This window comes from Rhamphochromis longiceps, linkage group LG7 (genome assembly GCF_057381845.1).
Source record: "Rhamphochromis longiceps isolate RC_006_pf linkage group LG7, R_longiceps_female_GT1.1, whole genome shotgun sequence".
NCBI classification, from domain to species: Eukaryota; Metazoa; Chordata; class Actinopteri; order Cichliformes; family Cichlidae; genus Rhamphochromis; species Rhamphochromis longiceps.
In genome coordinates, this window is record NC_140563.1 from 16,747,421 (window position 1) to 16,764,202 (window position 16,782).

General features: G+C 41.9%; 3 protein-coding genes across 4 annotated transcripts in view; 2 read left to right on the top strand and 1 right to left on the bottom strand.

The window, feature by feature from the left end:
- Window positions 1-99: 99 nt before the first annotated feature.
- On the top strand, window positions 100-3,429 carry parietopsin. Its single transcript, XM_085412547.1, has 4 exons — window positions 100-793; window positions 2,313-2,641; window positions 2,791-3,036; window positions 3,172-3,429. The coding sequence occupies exons 1-4, from the start codon at window positions 442-444 to the stop codon at window positions 3,325-3,327; spliced, it is 1,083 nt and encodes a 360-aa protein (XP_085268673.1). The 5' UTR covers window positions 100-441; the 3' UTR covers window positions 3,328-3,429.
- A 2,577-nt stretch (window positions 3,430-6,006) lies between these two features.
- On the top strand, window positions 6,007-7,978 carry LOC146665097 (uncharacterized). Its single transcript, XM_085412551.1, has 2 exons — window positions 6,007-7,582; window positions 7,793-7,978. Exons 1-2 carry the CDS (start codon window positions 6,068-6,070, stop codon window positions 7,949-7,951), a joined length of 1,674 nt encoding a protein of 557 aa, XP_085268677.1. The 5' UTR covers window positions 6,007-6,067; the 3' UTR covers window positions 7,952-7,978.
- A 20-nt stretch (window positions 7,979-7,998) lies between these two features.
- The window catches only part of LOC146665098 (A-type voltage-gated potassium channel KCND2-like), a 32,062-nt gene continuing 23,278 nt past the window's right edge, over window positions 7,999-16,782 (bottom strand). The window contains exons 3-7 of one of the 2 annotated variants that reach the window (XM_085412548.1): window positions 14,083-14,245; window positions 13,445-13,543; window positions 12,232-12,330; window positions 10,967-11,187; window positions 7,999-10,097 (exon numbers count right to left, since the gene is read on the bottom strand). In XM_085412548.1, coding sequence (XP_085268674.1) covers window positions 9,923-10,097; window positions 10,967-11,187; window positions 12,232-12,330; window positions 13,445-13,543; window positions 14,083-14,245 — 757 coding nt within the window. In that variant the 3' untranslated portion in view covers window positions 7,999-9,922. The remainder of the gene's footprint in view (window positions 10,098-10,966; window positions 11,188-12,231; window positions 12,331-13,444; window positions 13,544-14,082; window positions 14,246-16,782) is intronic. The other variant, XM_085412550.1, reaches the window with a different exon arrangement.

A 16,782-nucleotide genomic window follows, 5' to 3' on the forward strand; every position in this document is an offset into this window, starting at 1 on the left:
CATGATCTGATCTGCCGACTTAATTAGCACGTATGTGTTCACTGAATGAGTAATCCATTCATTCTTTGCTTATGTTATTGGTATTATTACCTATACAAACAACAAAAGGTTTCATAGTTGAAATTTAATTTTCAGGACTAATTGCACCGGTGTTAATAACCACTCGAGTTTCTAATTACAGTTATAGCAGAGGGTTTATTGGGATTAATCCCCCACCCAAATCGTGTTACTGACTAATTTACCGTATTGCATCTGGGGCTTTAACTGTCAGGCAGGTGCAGGCTCTGGGATCTTAGAAAGAAAAAAAAAAAGCCTAGTGCTTTGACAGGGATCAAAAATGATCAAACCAATGATATTGGCTCCTGAGCTGAGGAGAGAGTATCTGGGGGTTCAGTCCCTGACCTCATAGATGCTTCATTAAGGCTGGATAGTTTGGGCACCATGGACACTAACAGCACACCTCTGAGCTCCAGCTCTCCATTCCCTTCCATCCAAACTGAGGTGGTGACCGTACCACCAACCATCTTCCCTCATGTGGGCTACAGCATCCTTTCTTTCCTCATGTTCATCAACACGGTGCTATCAGTGTTTAACAACAGTGTGGTCATAGCCGTGATGCTGAGGAATTCGGCTCTCCTACAGCCAATGAACGTTTTGATCCTCAGCCTCGCTGTGTCTGACCTCATGATAGGCCTTTGTGGCTCCCTGGTGGTCACCATCACAAACTACCAAGGCTCCTATTTTATTGGACACACAGCCTGTGTGCTCCAGGGATTTTCAGTCAATTACTTTGGTAAGTTTAGTTGTTATATGCGGTGTTTTTGTATGTGTGTGTTTCTGGAGTTCAGACTTTCTGTCTGTCTTACTGCCTTTGGTCCATAAAATCACATTATATTCTACCATTCTTATGCAGGTGACACTCAGTTGTATCTATCATTTTACTCTGATGATGTAAATTCTGTTCTCAAACTAATGAGCTGCATTGATTGCCGTATGCCTTGAAACTTTTTACAACTGGACAGGGACAAGACAGAAATACTTGTAGTTTCTTATTTATTATCCCTGTCTCTGAAACACAGTGAGCAGTGAGCTGAGTCAGGGACCTTGGCATTATTTTGGACAGTGATCTCAGTTTTGATAATTACTCATTTAACCAGAACTGCTTTCTAGCACTCAAAAATATATTAAAAGTTGGAAAATTCTTATCTCAAACTGACTTTGAGAAACTGGTTCATGCTGTCATATCAAGGATGTTCGAATATTATAACGCTGTGTTTTCAGGACACTCCAAATCATCAGTAGAATTACTTCAACTCATTAAAAACGCAGCAACCAGAATTCTTAAAGGTATGAAGGACAATGATACCCCACTATTGAAGGCACTGCACTGGCTCCCAGTACAGCATGGAATTACCTTTTAAATCTTTTTAATAGATCACAAAGCTCTTAATGGTTTGAACACCCCCAGTACATCTCTGACTTGCTCACTGTTTATGACCGAGTCAGACCTCTCTGGTGATCAGGTGTAGATCTTGACGTTCCTAGAATCAGATCCAAATATGCTGATGGTGCTTCTTTTAGATACTGTTGTCCTGCTCTTTGGAACAAGCTGCCTGCTGACCTGAGATCAGTTACATCTGTGGCAACATTCAAAAATAGACTCAAAACCTTTTTTGTTCAAACAGACCTACACACAGAGGTTTATATGTTTGTTTCTTCTGTTAAGCACATTGAGTTTACACATAATAAAATGTAGTGTATGAATCCAGTTGCCACTGTCATTCTGTCACAGTGAGACATACTAATTAAAATTACTAATGCTTTAGATTTCAGTGCCAAATCACAACAACAGTTGCCCAGGGAGCTTCATATTATAAGGTAAAGACCCTTACAATAATCGAGAGAAAATTATCCTTGTAAGCAAGCATTTAACAGTGGAAAGGAAAAACTCAATTTTAACAGGAAGAAACCTCCAGAAGAACCAGACTTAGGGAGGAGCCTGAAAGCTGAAGGCTCTGCTTCCCATTCTGCTTTTAAATATCCTGGGAACCAAGAAACATTAGAAAATCTTACATTTTTGGAGCATCTTTTTTAGCATTTCAAGAAATGACTTTTGTTTCTTTTGTGTTTTATGAATGTTTTCTTTGCATGTAGAGTTTAGTCACGTATCAGATTTATCAGATATCTTCTTCATGACACCCGAGCATACTCAAAAATCATTGGAGTTGATAACTCTATAAAAGAAAAGAAATCCGAGTATGCCTTGAACTGTCTAAATGTCAGTTATGTTTTCTTGTTGTTGTCTTGTCTAGGTTTGGTGTCTCTCTGCACTCTTACTCTTCTTGCCTATGAGCGATACAATGTGGTATGCAAGCCAAAAGCTGGTTTAAAGATGAGGATGCGGAGAAGCATCTTTGGCTTGCTGTTTGTCTGGATCTTCTGCTTGTTTTGGGCTGTGGCGCCATTATTTGGCTGGAGCTCCTACGGACCTGAGGGGGTCCAGACATCCTGCTCACTGGCCTGGGAAGAGAGATCATGGAGCAACTACAGCTATCTCATTTTCTACACACTCCTCTGCTTCATTATTCCAGTTGCAATCATCATCTACTGCTACTTTAAACTGCTGAAATCCATGAATAAGGTGGGTGTGTAATAGCTTTTGCTTATTCATTACACCATTTAAGCAACATTTAAAATTCATGCATCTATCTATGTTTGCTTGCAGTCTACCGCATGCATAGTAAAACAAGTAATTAGCTTTTAATGTGGCCCAACGTTGCTCTCTTCTAGCTGAACAGGAGTGTGGAGCTACAAGGTGGGCGTTCCAGCCAGAAAGAGAATGATCATGCCATCAGTATGGTGTTGGCTATGGTAGTAGCATTTTTTGCCTGCTGGCTGCCCTACACAGCATTGTCATTGGTGGTAGTTATAGATCCAGAGCTGCACATTCCTCCTCTAGTTGCCACCATGCCAATGTACTTTGCCAAGACGAGTCCAATCTACAACCCCATCATCTACTTCTTTTCCAACAAACAGGTAAAAGCACACAGGTACTGTAGAACTGAGATAAAATCTTGATTGTGAACAAAGATTGAAGAAACACTGTTTGTGAAATTATTGCTCATATTTCCTGACAGTTCTTGTTCTTGGTTGTTTTTTTTTTCCTATCAGTTCCGTGATTGTGCTCTGGAGGTGCTGTCTTGTGGCCGTTACATTCCTCATGGGTCCACCAGTGTCAGCATCCGCATGCACTCTGTGAACAAGGGGAGCTGGCTGTCCTCCTTTGGCAGAAGCGTCAACACACACAGCAAGGTGTTGCCTCTGTGACAAAAAAAAGCTGTCATGGTTGTCAGCGTTCACTGGTGCCTCATCAAGAAGACAGACCAGGACACCTACAGACTCGAGTCTGTCACAGAGGTACCAACGTTGTTAGAGAACAGAATCAGCTCAGAGGCTGACAGGGATATTCAGAAGGTTGGACAAAAAAACGGGAAACTTCACAATAAAATGCTGTAATGCAACCCAATACCATGTAAATGTTGTGTTATTTTTTTGTTTTAAATGTATTTTCCTGACTAGAATATTATATTGCGTGGTTATTTTGTAGTCTCTTCTTTTGATCTGTAACATTTTACTAACAAAACCAGTGATGATTTTTACTTATGAATTGAAGGAGATATATAACAAACAGAAATACACTACATAAAAAATGTATGTGGTTTTCAATTTCTTTCCATTTTTAAACACACTATGGTTAAACACACCCAGACTGCAGAGAAAGACTGCGGGAAACTGAAATCCTAGACTTTTTTTCTTTTCTTTTTTTTGCATAAATTTAATGCAGTGGATCTTTTTCTACTCATTTTACTCATATAAGACGTCATTTCCTATTTTTCTTCCTAATATTGTTGAACTGTTGGGTAATGAATTGTTAATTCATGCATATAGTAGACTGTGTGACCCTTTTTACATTAGGAGGACTGTTCTGGGAATAGGTGATCTGTTTTTATGGAAACTATACAGCACACCATCCTCCTGTGTGATAGCATTATGCAACAACAACAAAAAAATTTGAATTAAAGTCAACAGTAGCCAGCTCCGTGGTCTAATCAATACTGACAGCTTGGTCAAATAATTTTATTTGTTTTTGGATTATGCAATAAGTCCTTCCTTTTCCCAACTCTCACACTTTCCAAACGTCTGCTGCACAAAAACATTGCTCCGGCATTATTTCTTTGTCGAGCGCCTTTGTGAATACACAATGTACTCGGTAAAATTATTATTTTTATTCTAGGGAAATAGCAAAGAAAAAATAATATGCTTAAATCAGTTTTTCTCTACCCACAAAATCGCATTAGGAAAACATGAGAAATTTCGGTGCACTTGTTAAGCAAGCTTGCTGCACAGCTCACCTTGTGCATGTTTTAACAATGAGTAGTCAGTCAGGCAGTAAAAGACTTTCATTTTACTTGGTTAGCCTGGTCTGTGGTCTGGCAATTTTTCATTTGTATTATTTTGTGCTTTTTCGTCTGTGTAGACAGTTCAAAGGGGCATTAGGCGGTTCAGAGAAGGGTAACATAATAACATCTCTGGGTCTGATTCAAAGGCAGGACATCGTGTCCCACGTGACACGTTCCTGAAGCAACGATGAGTCACGAAGAGAAAAATGCATTGCTGATTAACGATGGAGTAAAAGCACCCAGTTGAGGAGAATTTTTTTTCACTCTTGAGTTGGTGCTAACAAACAGGATAATTAATTTAAATCAATCACTGTAACAATCCATCATTAGTTTTACTCAAAAATTACTATGTGACAAGTCAAACTTCAGCTTTGAGCAGCTGGACCGTTCCGTCTGTGAGCAGCAGATCAGTTTTTCAGTGGTCCTAGTCAATGAAATCCAGCCACACAGTCTCAGGCTTCAGGAACAGCCACAAGCACGGCGAAAGAGCTAGTTTCCCCTTTGGCGCACTGTAGTTATAAAACTGTAGCAGTATTTTTAAATTAAATCTACACGTCACATTACATCACATTACACTGTGCACAGCTGAGTGATATCTTTCAGGTAATTGTTTAGTGCTCTGCTACAATATTTTACATTGTCTTTTTTTTGTCTGTATGTAAGCTTTGTTATATTAGTGTGAATCTGTTTCACTCTCTTGCTCACATTGTTCCCACCCACCTGTTTGGTGCGCTGTAAATATTGCAGATGGGCATCTGCTTCGGAATAAAGTGTTTTTGATCTTTTATCTTGTGGTTATAAGCTGCACATTGTCTTTGGCGTCCAGATATTGTCAGATGTGCGATAACTGATTTTGTTCTTTTCCAGAACTTCTGATTTGATTCCATATGTTACTGGAAGATATTTGATCAGCCTAATATGTTAGATGATCAAAAGCAAAATGCATTATATATTAATCTAATCCCAGATTTGGTGTAGTCCATAGCTTGCATATTTGAAGCAAAGAGCATTTCACACTTTATCTCCAAACAGGATTACACAGTGTCGTGCAATAATCCTGCAGCATTGCTCGCTTTATATCCTGAGCCAATTCAAGAACTCCCAAGTCATCCATCTGGCATGCTTAATGCAAAGCTTTTAACCTTTGTGGTGCACTGTATTAATATGACACGGACAGCTGTTCAGTTCGCACATATGCGCACAGTATCCTGTGCATTACAGTGCCATGCCGTCATCATCGCCGCATTATAGATTTGAACCCCTGCCTGGTTTTTTTGTGTTTTTTTTGCAGTTATATCAGGATTGAGACAATGGTGACGTAATTGCTATTTAATTAACAGCCATCGTTTCCCCCCAGTTGTCTCTGCTGTGAATACACTGCAGAGCTTTTAATGAATGTGAACACTGAGGACTCCCAGGTGACCCGCCGGTGCTGTCGAGTGATAATGAAAAGGGCGGATTCTTTGGCGCAAATTGTCTGAGCTACAGGTTTACCAGTTAATATTATTCATTCAGTGGCGATAAGGGACGCAGGCTTGACGTGCGTTTGGTCAGCGTGGAAAGAGTGATGATAAAGAACTAAATATGTTGGCTCTTTGAATCCAGAGATGAGAGGCGAGCCCACACCTGCACTAGACTCTGGGAACAATACAGCCTTGGAGGAATACGTTGAAATCGCATTTGTGCTGGCGAACAGCTTTATTCTCTCCAGCACTTCTGTTGTGGGGGCTGCGGCAAATGTTTTTGTCATACTGGCGGTGTATCGGCAAAAGTCCCTGCAAACTTCCAATAACGCGCTGGTGGTCAGTCTGGCTGTTATAGACTTTCTGAGATGTGTAATCGATTGCCCGGTTCTCTTAACCATCGTTGTGAGTGTGTATCGAAACAGAAAAGTGGACAGTTTCATCTGTGATGTACAAATGGCCTCTTTTTCATTCAGCTGCTGTATCCAGTTGTTAACACTGGCGTGCATAAGTGCAGAGAGATACCAGGCCATTGCACAGCCCTTCAAAGCCAATCAAAGGAAAAGGCGAATTAAGGCGCTGATTCCTCTCACATGGACCTTCGCTATTCTGGTGTCTGCTTTTTGTGTGATATTTTTGAGGGACTCACCTTTGCATATGAAATGCCAACGACAACAGAGAGAAACGTTATTCTCTTTTGACAAATTTGGGCTTTACATGCTATTCCCACTGTGGGCAGCGTGTTTTGGTGTCATCATTGGATTCTACGCTCGCATATTTGCCCTGGTGAGATCACACAGCCGTAAAATATTTGACAAAGGTACTTTTACTCTTGCTACAAAAGACAAAAATGAAGAGAAGCCGGAGACAGAAAAAGCCGCAGTGGTGGAAAATGAATGTGGAAGATTTGAGCAAAACCCCACTTTGAGCTTAGGCAATGCTCAGACACAAGCTGAATCAAATTCACCCAAAGAAAAATCAGTACAATCTGTCTCCATCAATTCAGAGGATAAGAAAGAATTTAAAGATACAGTGAAGATGAGCAATGCAGAAACAAAACAAGCTCGGCCCCTTCCAGTACAGGCTACAGTGCTTACTGAGAAAAAACCTTTAAAAACAGAGCAGTCAAACCCCCATGTCATGAAGGTTGAAGTGAATCTGTCAAATGGAGATGCTGATTCAAATGTTAAGAGCTTAACCACAAAGCGGGCGTCAGTCAGTTTCAACACACAGGAACAGTCCAAAGACAGACTGAAGTCTGAAGAAGAATCCAAAGAAAACAGCCTCCTGCAGCCCCCATCATTGCCTGCACCAAATGTAAATTCTCAGTCTACTACTATCTTACTGACAGAGCCTGACCAAGCCCTAAACAACAATGAAGGAGAAACACTGACTGTTGCCTCACAGGCTCAGGTGACCGCTTCACCTCCAGTCTCAAGCAACGTCCCCGAAACAGAAGCAATGCAACTCCCTGCAGCGGTAGAAGGGGCTGTTTGCATGATGCCTTCAAAAGCAAGTAAAGAGAGAGCAAACAAAAAGAAAGAGGGCAAAATGGCTAAACGTGCTGGCTATATAATTCTAACCTTCCTCTTATTCTGGTTACCACTGATCACAACGATCCTGGTGAATTACTTGGTTCACAAAAACACAAACTCACAGGTAAGTGCCTGCAGAAATAGGCTTGTGATTTCTCTCTATTATTGCAGGGTCGTTACCTTACAATACAAAACACGTCGGGGGGGGGGGGGGGGCTGTTGCTGTGATTTAGTGCTATGTAAATGAAATGGGATTCACATGAAAATCTCTGTTGTGTTATACAAAGTTAATCTAAAGATCTCTTAATTCTTAAAATTGCCTATTGTTTTTCAGATAATTATCATTGAAGACATGGAGGTCCTGTCAGTGTCTGTTGCCTGCATCACGTCACTAAGTGACCCAATCATATACGCTGCAGTAAACCCTCAGTTTTCTTCAGAATTTTATCGGCTGAAAAACAGGATGAAGTCCATATTTCATAAGAAAAGATAGACTTTCCACCCCTATAAACATCTTTTAAGTGGCTCTAGACCCAATGACTGTATTCATATTCGCTGTGCAAGTGAATATAGAATTTAATAACGTTTGTCTAGTCATTGTCCAAATATTAACTAAATTAAATCCCAGTTGTCAAAGTGGGATTTTTCTTTTTTTTTATTTGGGTATAAGAAGCTTATTATTTTATATGCCGCTGCGTTATCTTAGATTTTATGCAGGCTGACTTCTCAGCAGTTACTAAACACTGCAGAGCAGAGGCAGTGCATGCTGTGAGAAGCTGCCTGGACTAACGCAATCAGCTCTGCAGGGGGGGTCGGTGCTGCGCTCTCTGTCAAACAATCACAGAGGCCTGCAGTCTGCCTCCAGAGACCCTGCAGCCGCGACCCACCGCTGGGCCAGTCAGGTCTTCACATGTCCTCCAGCAGCACCTAATTATTATGCCATCCTGTTATAAAAGATGCTCTTTGAGTGGTCATGAAAAAAACATTATCAGATCTACCTAATTATTTTCTTTCTTTTTTTGTAAGAAAAGAAAAGACATGGGTCATTTAATGGATGTTTCCATAGAGCTACAGTATTTATTCTATCCACTGCACCAAATGCACAATGTGTGTGATCATTTGTCCCCTTTTCCCTTGCCGCTTACATATGTGGTCCGTGACAAGACTTGTGTTTCATTAAAAGCAGAATTTACATCATGACATACCAGGCTCACTTGTTTCCTTCCCACCAATCTCGTTTTTACTGACAAACCAACAAGAAGCAGAGACATACTTTAATAAAACAGAATTCGGCAATGAGAGCATGCAAATCCTTAATTCAACCAGTTAACAGACAGAAAGAGAATGCCAACAAGTGTCAACTAAATCTAGAAATAAGAGAGGAGCCAGCTTCAAATGCGGTTGAGAAAGTCCTAACTGAGATATTTACAACATGAAAAGTGTACAAAATGGCCCTTTGACACAGTAAACTCCACTGAGGCTTGCTTTTGAATATCATAAGAATTGGTAAGTCATTGGGATTGATGCTCAAAACTCTCTCATATAGTTTTCAGTCCAAATACCACGTGTCCACATTAGGGTTAGTATTAGTTAAGTGCTGCCGAGAACATTGACTTATGTTTCTACCTTGTGACCTAACTAATATATACCCTGTATAGTTCTCAGTATCAATTATTAACCAACGACAGCGGCTGTCACACAGATCCATATCAGGATGTCAAATATGTAAGCTAACACAGAATTCGTCATTTGACTTTCACTTTGCACATTTCACAAACATGGTCAGGATGCGTAGTATATTTTACTCGTCATCGAGCGATGTTTTTCAACTAGTTAATGAGTCAGTTAATGAATATTCACAACAGTTATCCATTCTGGTGGATGTACGATTTTTGGAATTTACAACAGTGAGGGGAGCGTTAGAAAACATGTCATTGAAGGGGGTTGGGGTTCAAAACAATCGATGTAACAAGCAGTGAGTGAAACGAATGTCCCGCGATGTGTAAAGGAGACTGATTTAATATTCACAAAGATCGCCTTCAGGCAATGAATATGTGTGCTTTGTCATCAGAGGCCATCGAGAATGACCTTTAAACATTCGCATTTCCTCCTTAAATCATAGACAACAAATATGACTACATTACATAATCAAAAATAAAGTTGTTTTTCTTTTTTCCTCAGTATTTTTAGGCAACGACGATGACCACGCGTTCCTCGCCCTCTTCCTTGCTCTTGCTGTGCTTGATGGAGCAAGATCTGCTGGTTCACTTCCAAGGCAGCTGTCCACATCATACTAATACCATGCAGAGTTTGACATCAGATGAGATAACAACTTCAAAAAAACCCTTGACCTCTGTTAATCTTATAATCCTTCTTAGATTATGGCAGGTTGATGCTCGGTGGTCCCTCTCCTCAGCATCTGGTGCTTCTTGAGACCAGTTAGCCAACCAGATAGGCGTGACATCTACAAGGCAGATACTCGGACAATGTTGCTCTGAGAGTATGCTGTGGTGGTGGAGCCGTCCCCGTCTGATGAAGTCACCACCGGGGCAGATAAGCTGACCATGGAGGGAGTGATGTAAGGTTCATCACATTTCAAGGGCACGGTCTCGTCGAGTTTAGCGTTCAGGCTGGCGCGACTGTGAAAGAAAACAAAGGAATTAAAAGAGGCTGAAAGGTCTGAGCTTGCAAAATGTACACGGCACAAACCTGTTATTTAATATGTTCTTGTACAACGTATACACGAGTGAGGATTGTATACAGGCATGAATACACGCCCTCTTTATGAAGTGGTTCATCCTGTGATGCGTATGCTGTAAAAATCCTACATTTTTAATTTACTGTCCGAGAACAGTCCTTTATTGTAAATACTGAAATGATGTTCCACACACGGTAGACGTTTTCAGAGCAATAGCACCAGACTACTCCACCCAGTTTGGAATCGCAGATTCTTTTTTTTTGACATTCTGAAGTAACAAGAACTGCAGATCATTTATATTGTACTTGCCTATGGGAATGGGTTTGCTCAGGGGAATCTGCTGCCACCCGTTGTAATGAAGAGGAAGGGTATTTAATTTGTGGTACTCACAGGGGGGGAGAAAAAAGACCTGTTACTCTGCATAATCCACTGAATGTGCTTTCAACAGTTTTCATGAGAGCAATTAGGCAGGAAGCAGTTCCAGTGAAAAACAGTGAGGATTATTCCGAGATAACAGGAATACTGTGCTGGGATAACAGCATTAACTACAGCACGTTAGTGCGTTTATGTCAATACAACCTACATACTGTATATATGCCAGCTGTACTGTCGATCTTTTTTTTCTTTCCTTGTGCTTGTAGCTGCTTGTTCATTTGTTGCTCTTTGCTGTTGCTGCATATCTCCACATTTATTGAGGAGGGAAGAGGTGACATCACTTGTAGATGTATGATCAAATCAAAAAACACACAAGTCATTCATTTAATTTCTCAGCATCCCAAAAAGCACTGTGAAGTCAGAGAGACTACATACCTGTTAGCCACTGGCCTCTCTCTTATCTGTATGGTGCTGAGCTCCTGGTTATTTGTGCTGGGCAGGCTGAAGCTGCTCTTCTTTCTATGGCGTCGAGAGCAGCATGAGCCCAGGCCGTGCGGAGACGAGGACACGGAGGAGGTCCGGGAGCCGGACTTGTTCATTACGGAGACCTCCATGCAGTTTGCCTGAAAGGTCTGCTCGTCCACAAACTCGTGATTCTGGAGAAGGAAAAAAAATTGGATTCAGTGTTGCTTATGAATCACTCTATTACATCGATGATTGGCTCTGCTCAATGATGAGTAAAGATGTTTCACAGTAAAGCCTAAACAGACTGAACAGAATCCACTGCAAAATTGTTTAATAATTGGAAAATGAATCATCAAGGGAATAGAAATATATTGGCCCAGATGTCCATATTAAGTGCCATCTGTGAGAACATTCACAACTGTTATCGCTGTGAAAAACGAGCAGAACTTGAAGGTCAGCCTTCAAGTGTGTTTCGGGCCCCGCCAGCAGGTGGCAGAGAGCGGCTGTGCAAGATCTGATGCCGTGCCTTGAATCTTATAGCTCACCTCTGTCACTCTTGGTCTGCTCTCTGTCTGTTATCTATAATGCACACTGTAAAAGACCTGATGTAAACCTTTTCATCGCCACGGGAATAGTGTGAAACCATTTTTTGGAACTTTTCCCAGATGAGAGGCAAGCCGGTTAATAGGAGAGGGATCATCTCATGACATGAAAAACTGATTCACTCCCTGCATACGTCTGTTTGCAGAGTTTAGATCTGCACTAGTGTAAACCTCATGTCAGAGCAAAGAATAAAAGAGGCCCCTGCATCTCTAAATTATTGATACAGTAAAATGAAGTACGCCGGTTTGTTTAGATGAAATAATCCTTGTGGATGGCAGAGCCTATCTTTAGCATGTCGCTGGCTCGGGGACTCAACATTTCCCAGCCCCATTTAAAGCTATTTTTAACTTAGCTGAACAGGAAATAGATTGTACAGTCTGAGCATAGATGAAAAAAAAAGTCACTTTGTTTCTATTTGCAACTCACTGTAACAGGTTGGAACTACTGATGATACAGCGCAGACTGTAGGAGTAATGCAATGAAAGGAGCTTTTTTCCCCCCCACAGAGAGCTATTTTAAACCGTGTGAAGTCTGTTACCAAGATAGTAAAAAATGAAAAGTACCAAAGCTTTCATCTTCCAATCGACATGGCTTTAAGGTCTTCTAAGATTTTTTTTGTCTGTTTTTTTTACCGTGGTCTTTTCCAGGCAGTGCAGCAGATGATGATGCTGGCTCTCGAAAGGAGGGCTGGGGGCCTTCCCCACCAGGGCTTGTCCTGCCTCCTTGGAAGCCTTGATAGAGTTAAAAGAGAAAAACAAAACAAAACAAAGAGAAAACCACAGCAGTGTAGATGAGCAGGGTTACATTCTGCTAGTAGACAGTCAACAGCAAGTAGCTCGGCGATGTAGTGGCGAGGACGCAAAAGCACCGAGAGTTGAAATGCTGATCTGTAGCATGGCAGCCAGTCCACTGAACCTAGTGACACGGCGACGTTTTAGGGGTGGGTGCACAGAAACTGCGACTAATCGCAGCGTCTTTACGCTGAGAACACTGGTTTTCTTATTCTTTCACAAATTTGATGATAAGAAGCAGGAAAAGTCCAATTCGAGGTGAAATCGCTTTCAATGCGGCAGCAGTGGCACACCTAGACACAGATCAAACACAGCGTACCAAACACAGCAACAGCATTCTGCACCATAATGTCACCACACATATGAGACACACTTTATGAAGCTTTGCGCGGCTCTGGGATGGACGGTATGCTGTATTAGTCTGCACTACAACCTGGGATGCTCTAGAAAATACGCACAAAACACACAGCAGATCCAAAAAAACACCCCCCCCCCCCCTCCCCCTTCAAAAAAACCCCTCCCCAAATCAAACAGCAACAAAAAACAAACCAAAACAGAGTTTAGAGGAGATGTGGGCTGAGCGGACAGCCTCCACAGGTGACATACTGTCATGTAAGCCTTTGTCTCCCTCCTTCCCCTCCAAACCCTGTTGGACAGACATGCAGAGCTTGGTTAATGAGTAAGTGTGAGTGTAATGGCTGAGGCTCCACCAGAAGGCAAGTATGCCTGCCTGGTCCTCCTGCTGCATGGACAGAGAGAGGGAGTGTTGACAAGGAATGTCAATGCTGCAGCTGAGAGGGTTGATGTAAGAGAGGACGATCACACTGAAGCACTGGAATGACAGCAGCCCCTGTGTTACAGCATGAAAAGCTTCCCCGTGTGTGTGTGTGTGTGTGCGTGTGTGTGTGTATAGTGTGTGGTGGCATGCCCCCCCACCCCCGACCACCCTACCCACACCCCTGAGCAGAGTGACATGCAAGCATCAGCGAGGCCCCGGTCAGTCAGCCCCCACCCCCCACCCTCAAGCCGCTGCTTGGCCCCCAATCCGGTTTACCTCCTCCAGTGAGTCGATCAGGAGCCCATTTTGTTTGTAGCGCATATAGGCATTAGTGCCTCGAATCTTCACAGCACGGATTCTAGCGAGGCGAGTTTTCTGTTTGAACAAACAGACCTCTGTTTTAGCCTCTGACAGTTTGTCCGTCACACTAATTGGCTACGTCTTCCTCCACCACCCCTCCTCCCCACCCCGCCCTCTCCACCCGCCCCGGCAGCCGCAGTATTTAGTGGAGAAAGGGTATGCCCAAATCTACGATTAGGAAGTTCTGCCTTAGCAAACACTTTTAGAAAGAAATGCACATATTGCTATCGAAAAAGCTGCTGACACAATACTCTGAAGATCATTTGTTCTGTCATTGTCATTCGCTCTTTTATTTCCCTCGTTCCCCTTCCACCCCGAAATATACTTAAGCAAGTCAATACACACATACGCTCAATAGACACACAATACGCAGAAGCACAATAAAAGACTAATATTCTGGAAGATAGCGTTTGCCCTGTCATTCTGTTACATGCGGATAAGACAGGGACAGAGAAGAGGGGGAGAAAAAAGAGGGCAGATAGAAGCAAAATAAAGACAGATAGGGGGAAAAGGAAGACAGGGGCAAAGGAACGGGGAAGGCGGGGAGCCAATACCCTCTGTGCTCGTCGTTTCTCTGCCCGCTGGCTTTGGTGGTAGATACGGCTGAAGTTTGACACTATGACAGGGACAGGCAAGGCAATGACCAGCACCCCACTCAGAGAGCATATGGACCCAAACACCTTCCCTACGATTGTTTTTGGCACCATGTCACCGTACCTGAAACACACACAAAACAGATAAGAGTGAGCACACTGGGTAGGAACACAAACAGGGAAAATCTTCCACTCAGGAGGTTTATTTAGCATGTCAAGTTGTTGCGTGTGCCTAACGGTATTTTTAATAGTCTTGAAGATAGTTACGGTGACCTTGGGATATTTCACACCTTCAAATAAAAAGTCACACATTTGAAGTGGGCGAAGAATAAATAGGACTCCCTCTGATGTCACCTCTCCCCGGCCTAGTTTCTACACGCCATTGCGATGTTCCTCTTTTAAAACACTGTTTCATATATAATTACACACCTGCTGGCATCGGCTAATGCTTTCACGTCGTGACCAAATGCGCTACATATCCTCCGTGACCTCTGTTAGCCAAACAGCTTGTGAAAGATACAGCGAGTAGTATCACGTTGAGTAAAAGCAAAAAGGGGAAGGGAGCAGTGTGATGCCGAACCCCGGAGAGATCGATTAAGTCTGTGGTCCTCGGCGACAGCCACCGGTGTGTTTTGTTCTTATTCCCACATTAAAATGGAATATGGAGACGCAAAGGGAACCCAAAAATTCAACACAAGGAGAAAAGAGCTTTTCTGGCACACATGCATGACACTGATGAGGAATGTTTCATGGTATACCTGAGCACAATTAAAGCATGTCATTTTTCAATGGTGAACAGGCTGCATTCAACAGATTAAAGGCTGCGCTTCTGTCAGGTTGGACTGACTCATCCCCAGTCCCATCAAATTAACGTGCCTGTCTTCTGCTAGAAAGCCAAATCCGTCTCTGTTCAAGGCAAACCTGAAATCAAACTGTTTTCGTCACCTCGTTTTCTTTACTTTAGCAGGCACCCTCAGCACCACTTACTACGGTAAGCACTAAAACCAAGGATACCAAACTGAAGAAGAGAGACACTTCCTGACTTTCCCTGAAACTTTGTTGTCTTTTCACCTGTTTTATAAAAGACATAGCTTTGGAGATACTAGGCCATTATATGCTCCTATTTTGATGACAAAATTTGATTTAATGCCAACATGTGCAACAAAGGTAATTCAGGTCATTCATAAACACTGTTATAAAATGATATCGCAAAATGTAAAAAATTTGCAATACAATCCCAGGCATGTCTGAAAGCAAGAGACATGCCTGAGGCTAATATGTTCACGAGCTTTTGAAAAACTGCCACAGTGAAGGTTTTAAAAACCTCAGTTTCTATTTTTAACATGTGGTCGAATAAAACGTGGATTTTGTCTCACAATGTTAAAGGTGTGCAGCTTTATTTCCTTTTTTGATGTTGGACTGTGTGCCGTGTTGAGCCTGGGTTATGCTTGATTGCGGACACGGACACAGATAGCTGGACGGCCGAGTTGTAGTTCTTATTATACTTCTTTAAAGTCCACTGCCTGGGCGCGTGCGTAGTTGGTGCACTGTTATCTAAATTATCTGCGCTGTCACAAAATTTGGACAACCTCATACTCAATGTTTGATGATGAAATTTATGTTATGGGGCCCAAGCAGAAATCGTGTGCACGGAAAGTAGAAATCTCGCTTTATTGTTTGTGGACTTTTAATTGGCCAATATTTCTTTACGGTTAAGGTTATATTACCACTTGTTCTTTTGATATGCATGAGATAATTTTTTGCATGTGGACGGCGACTTTTTTCATAACGAATTTGGAAAAAAGTCCCCGTTGCCTGAAGCCTAAAATGGGAGCTACTTTAACAACCTCTAACAAATCACAGTGCTTTGTAAAACACGCTAGAAAACTGTCTCCACTAAATGTGGAAACGATAAATTCAATTCACCTCATGAGGCACAAACACGCCGTCTATTACAAACAGGCTACAAGGAGGAGATGCTAGCAGCTGGTGATGTGCAAAACACATGTAAACAAATGACTCCACCGAGCTTCGGGAGAGGACTTGCTAGTTTCACTCCATGTGACGGGAAGAGCAAATGGTGGACGGAAATTACTGATGCGATTACAGGTGGATAAACAGGGTGGTTAAAAAGCTGGATCTAAGATACAACATCCCAGGTAGGAAACATCTTTCAGTTTTATAAGGCGACAACATTGTGCAGCTACTGAGAAGTTATTTATACTTGAATTTTCCTGGGAAAATGCTACCTTTGCATTTGACTTGCAATAGATTCACACTTCAAACTAGGTAATGTGTCATCAGTGAAAATGTGTCCTCATTGTAAAGTTTCTTCAAACATTGTGATATAAGGTTGAGGCTATAATGGCTGCCCCTAGCACTCAGGAGGAAATGCTGGAAAAAGATGGAGGTATTCCTTCTCAAAAAAGGCCAAATCAGATCATTTTTGTGTTTGCTGGGTGGTTAAACAAGCTGTAGCCCCTGCTACTATATACACATTTCAATATGGATTTTTGTATGGACGATGGATTTTATGTAAATAACATTTTTTCTAGTGCTTTACCAGCTCACTGCTAGTTTATTACAAATGCATCCAATGTAGTATATTATATATGAATTTATGTTTTTTTTCCTCATTCATTTATGACATGTGTGGGTTGC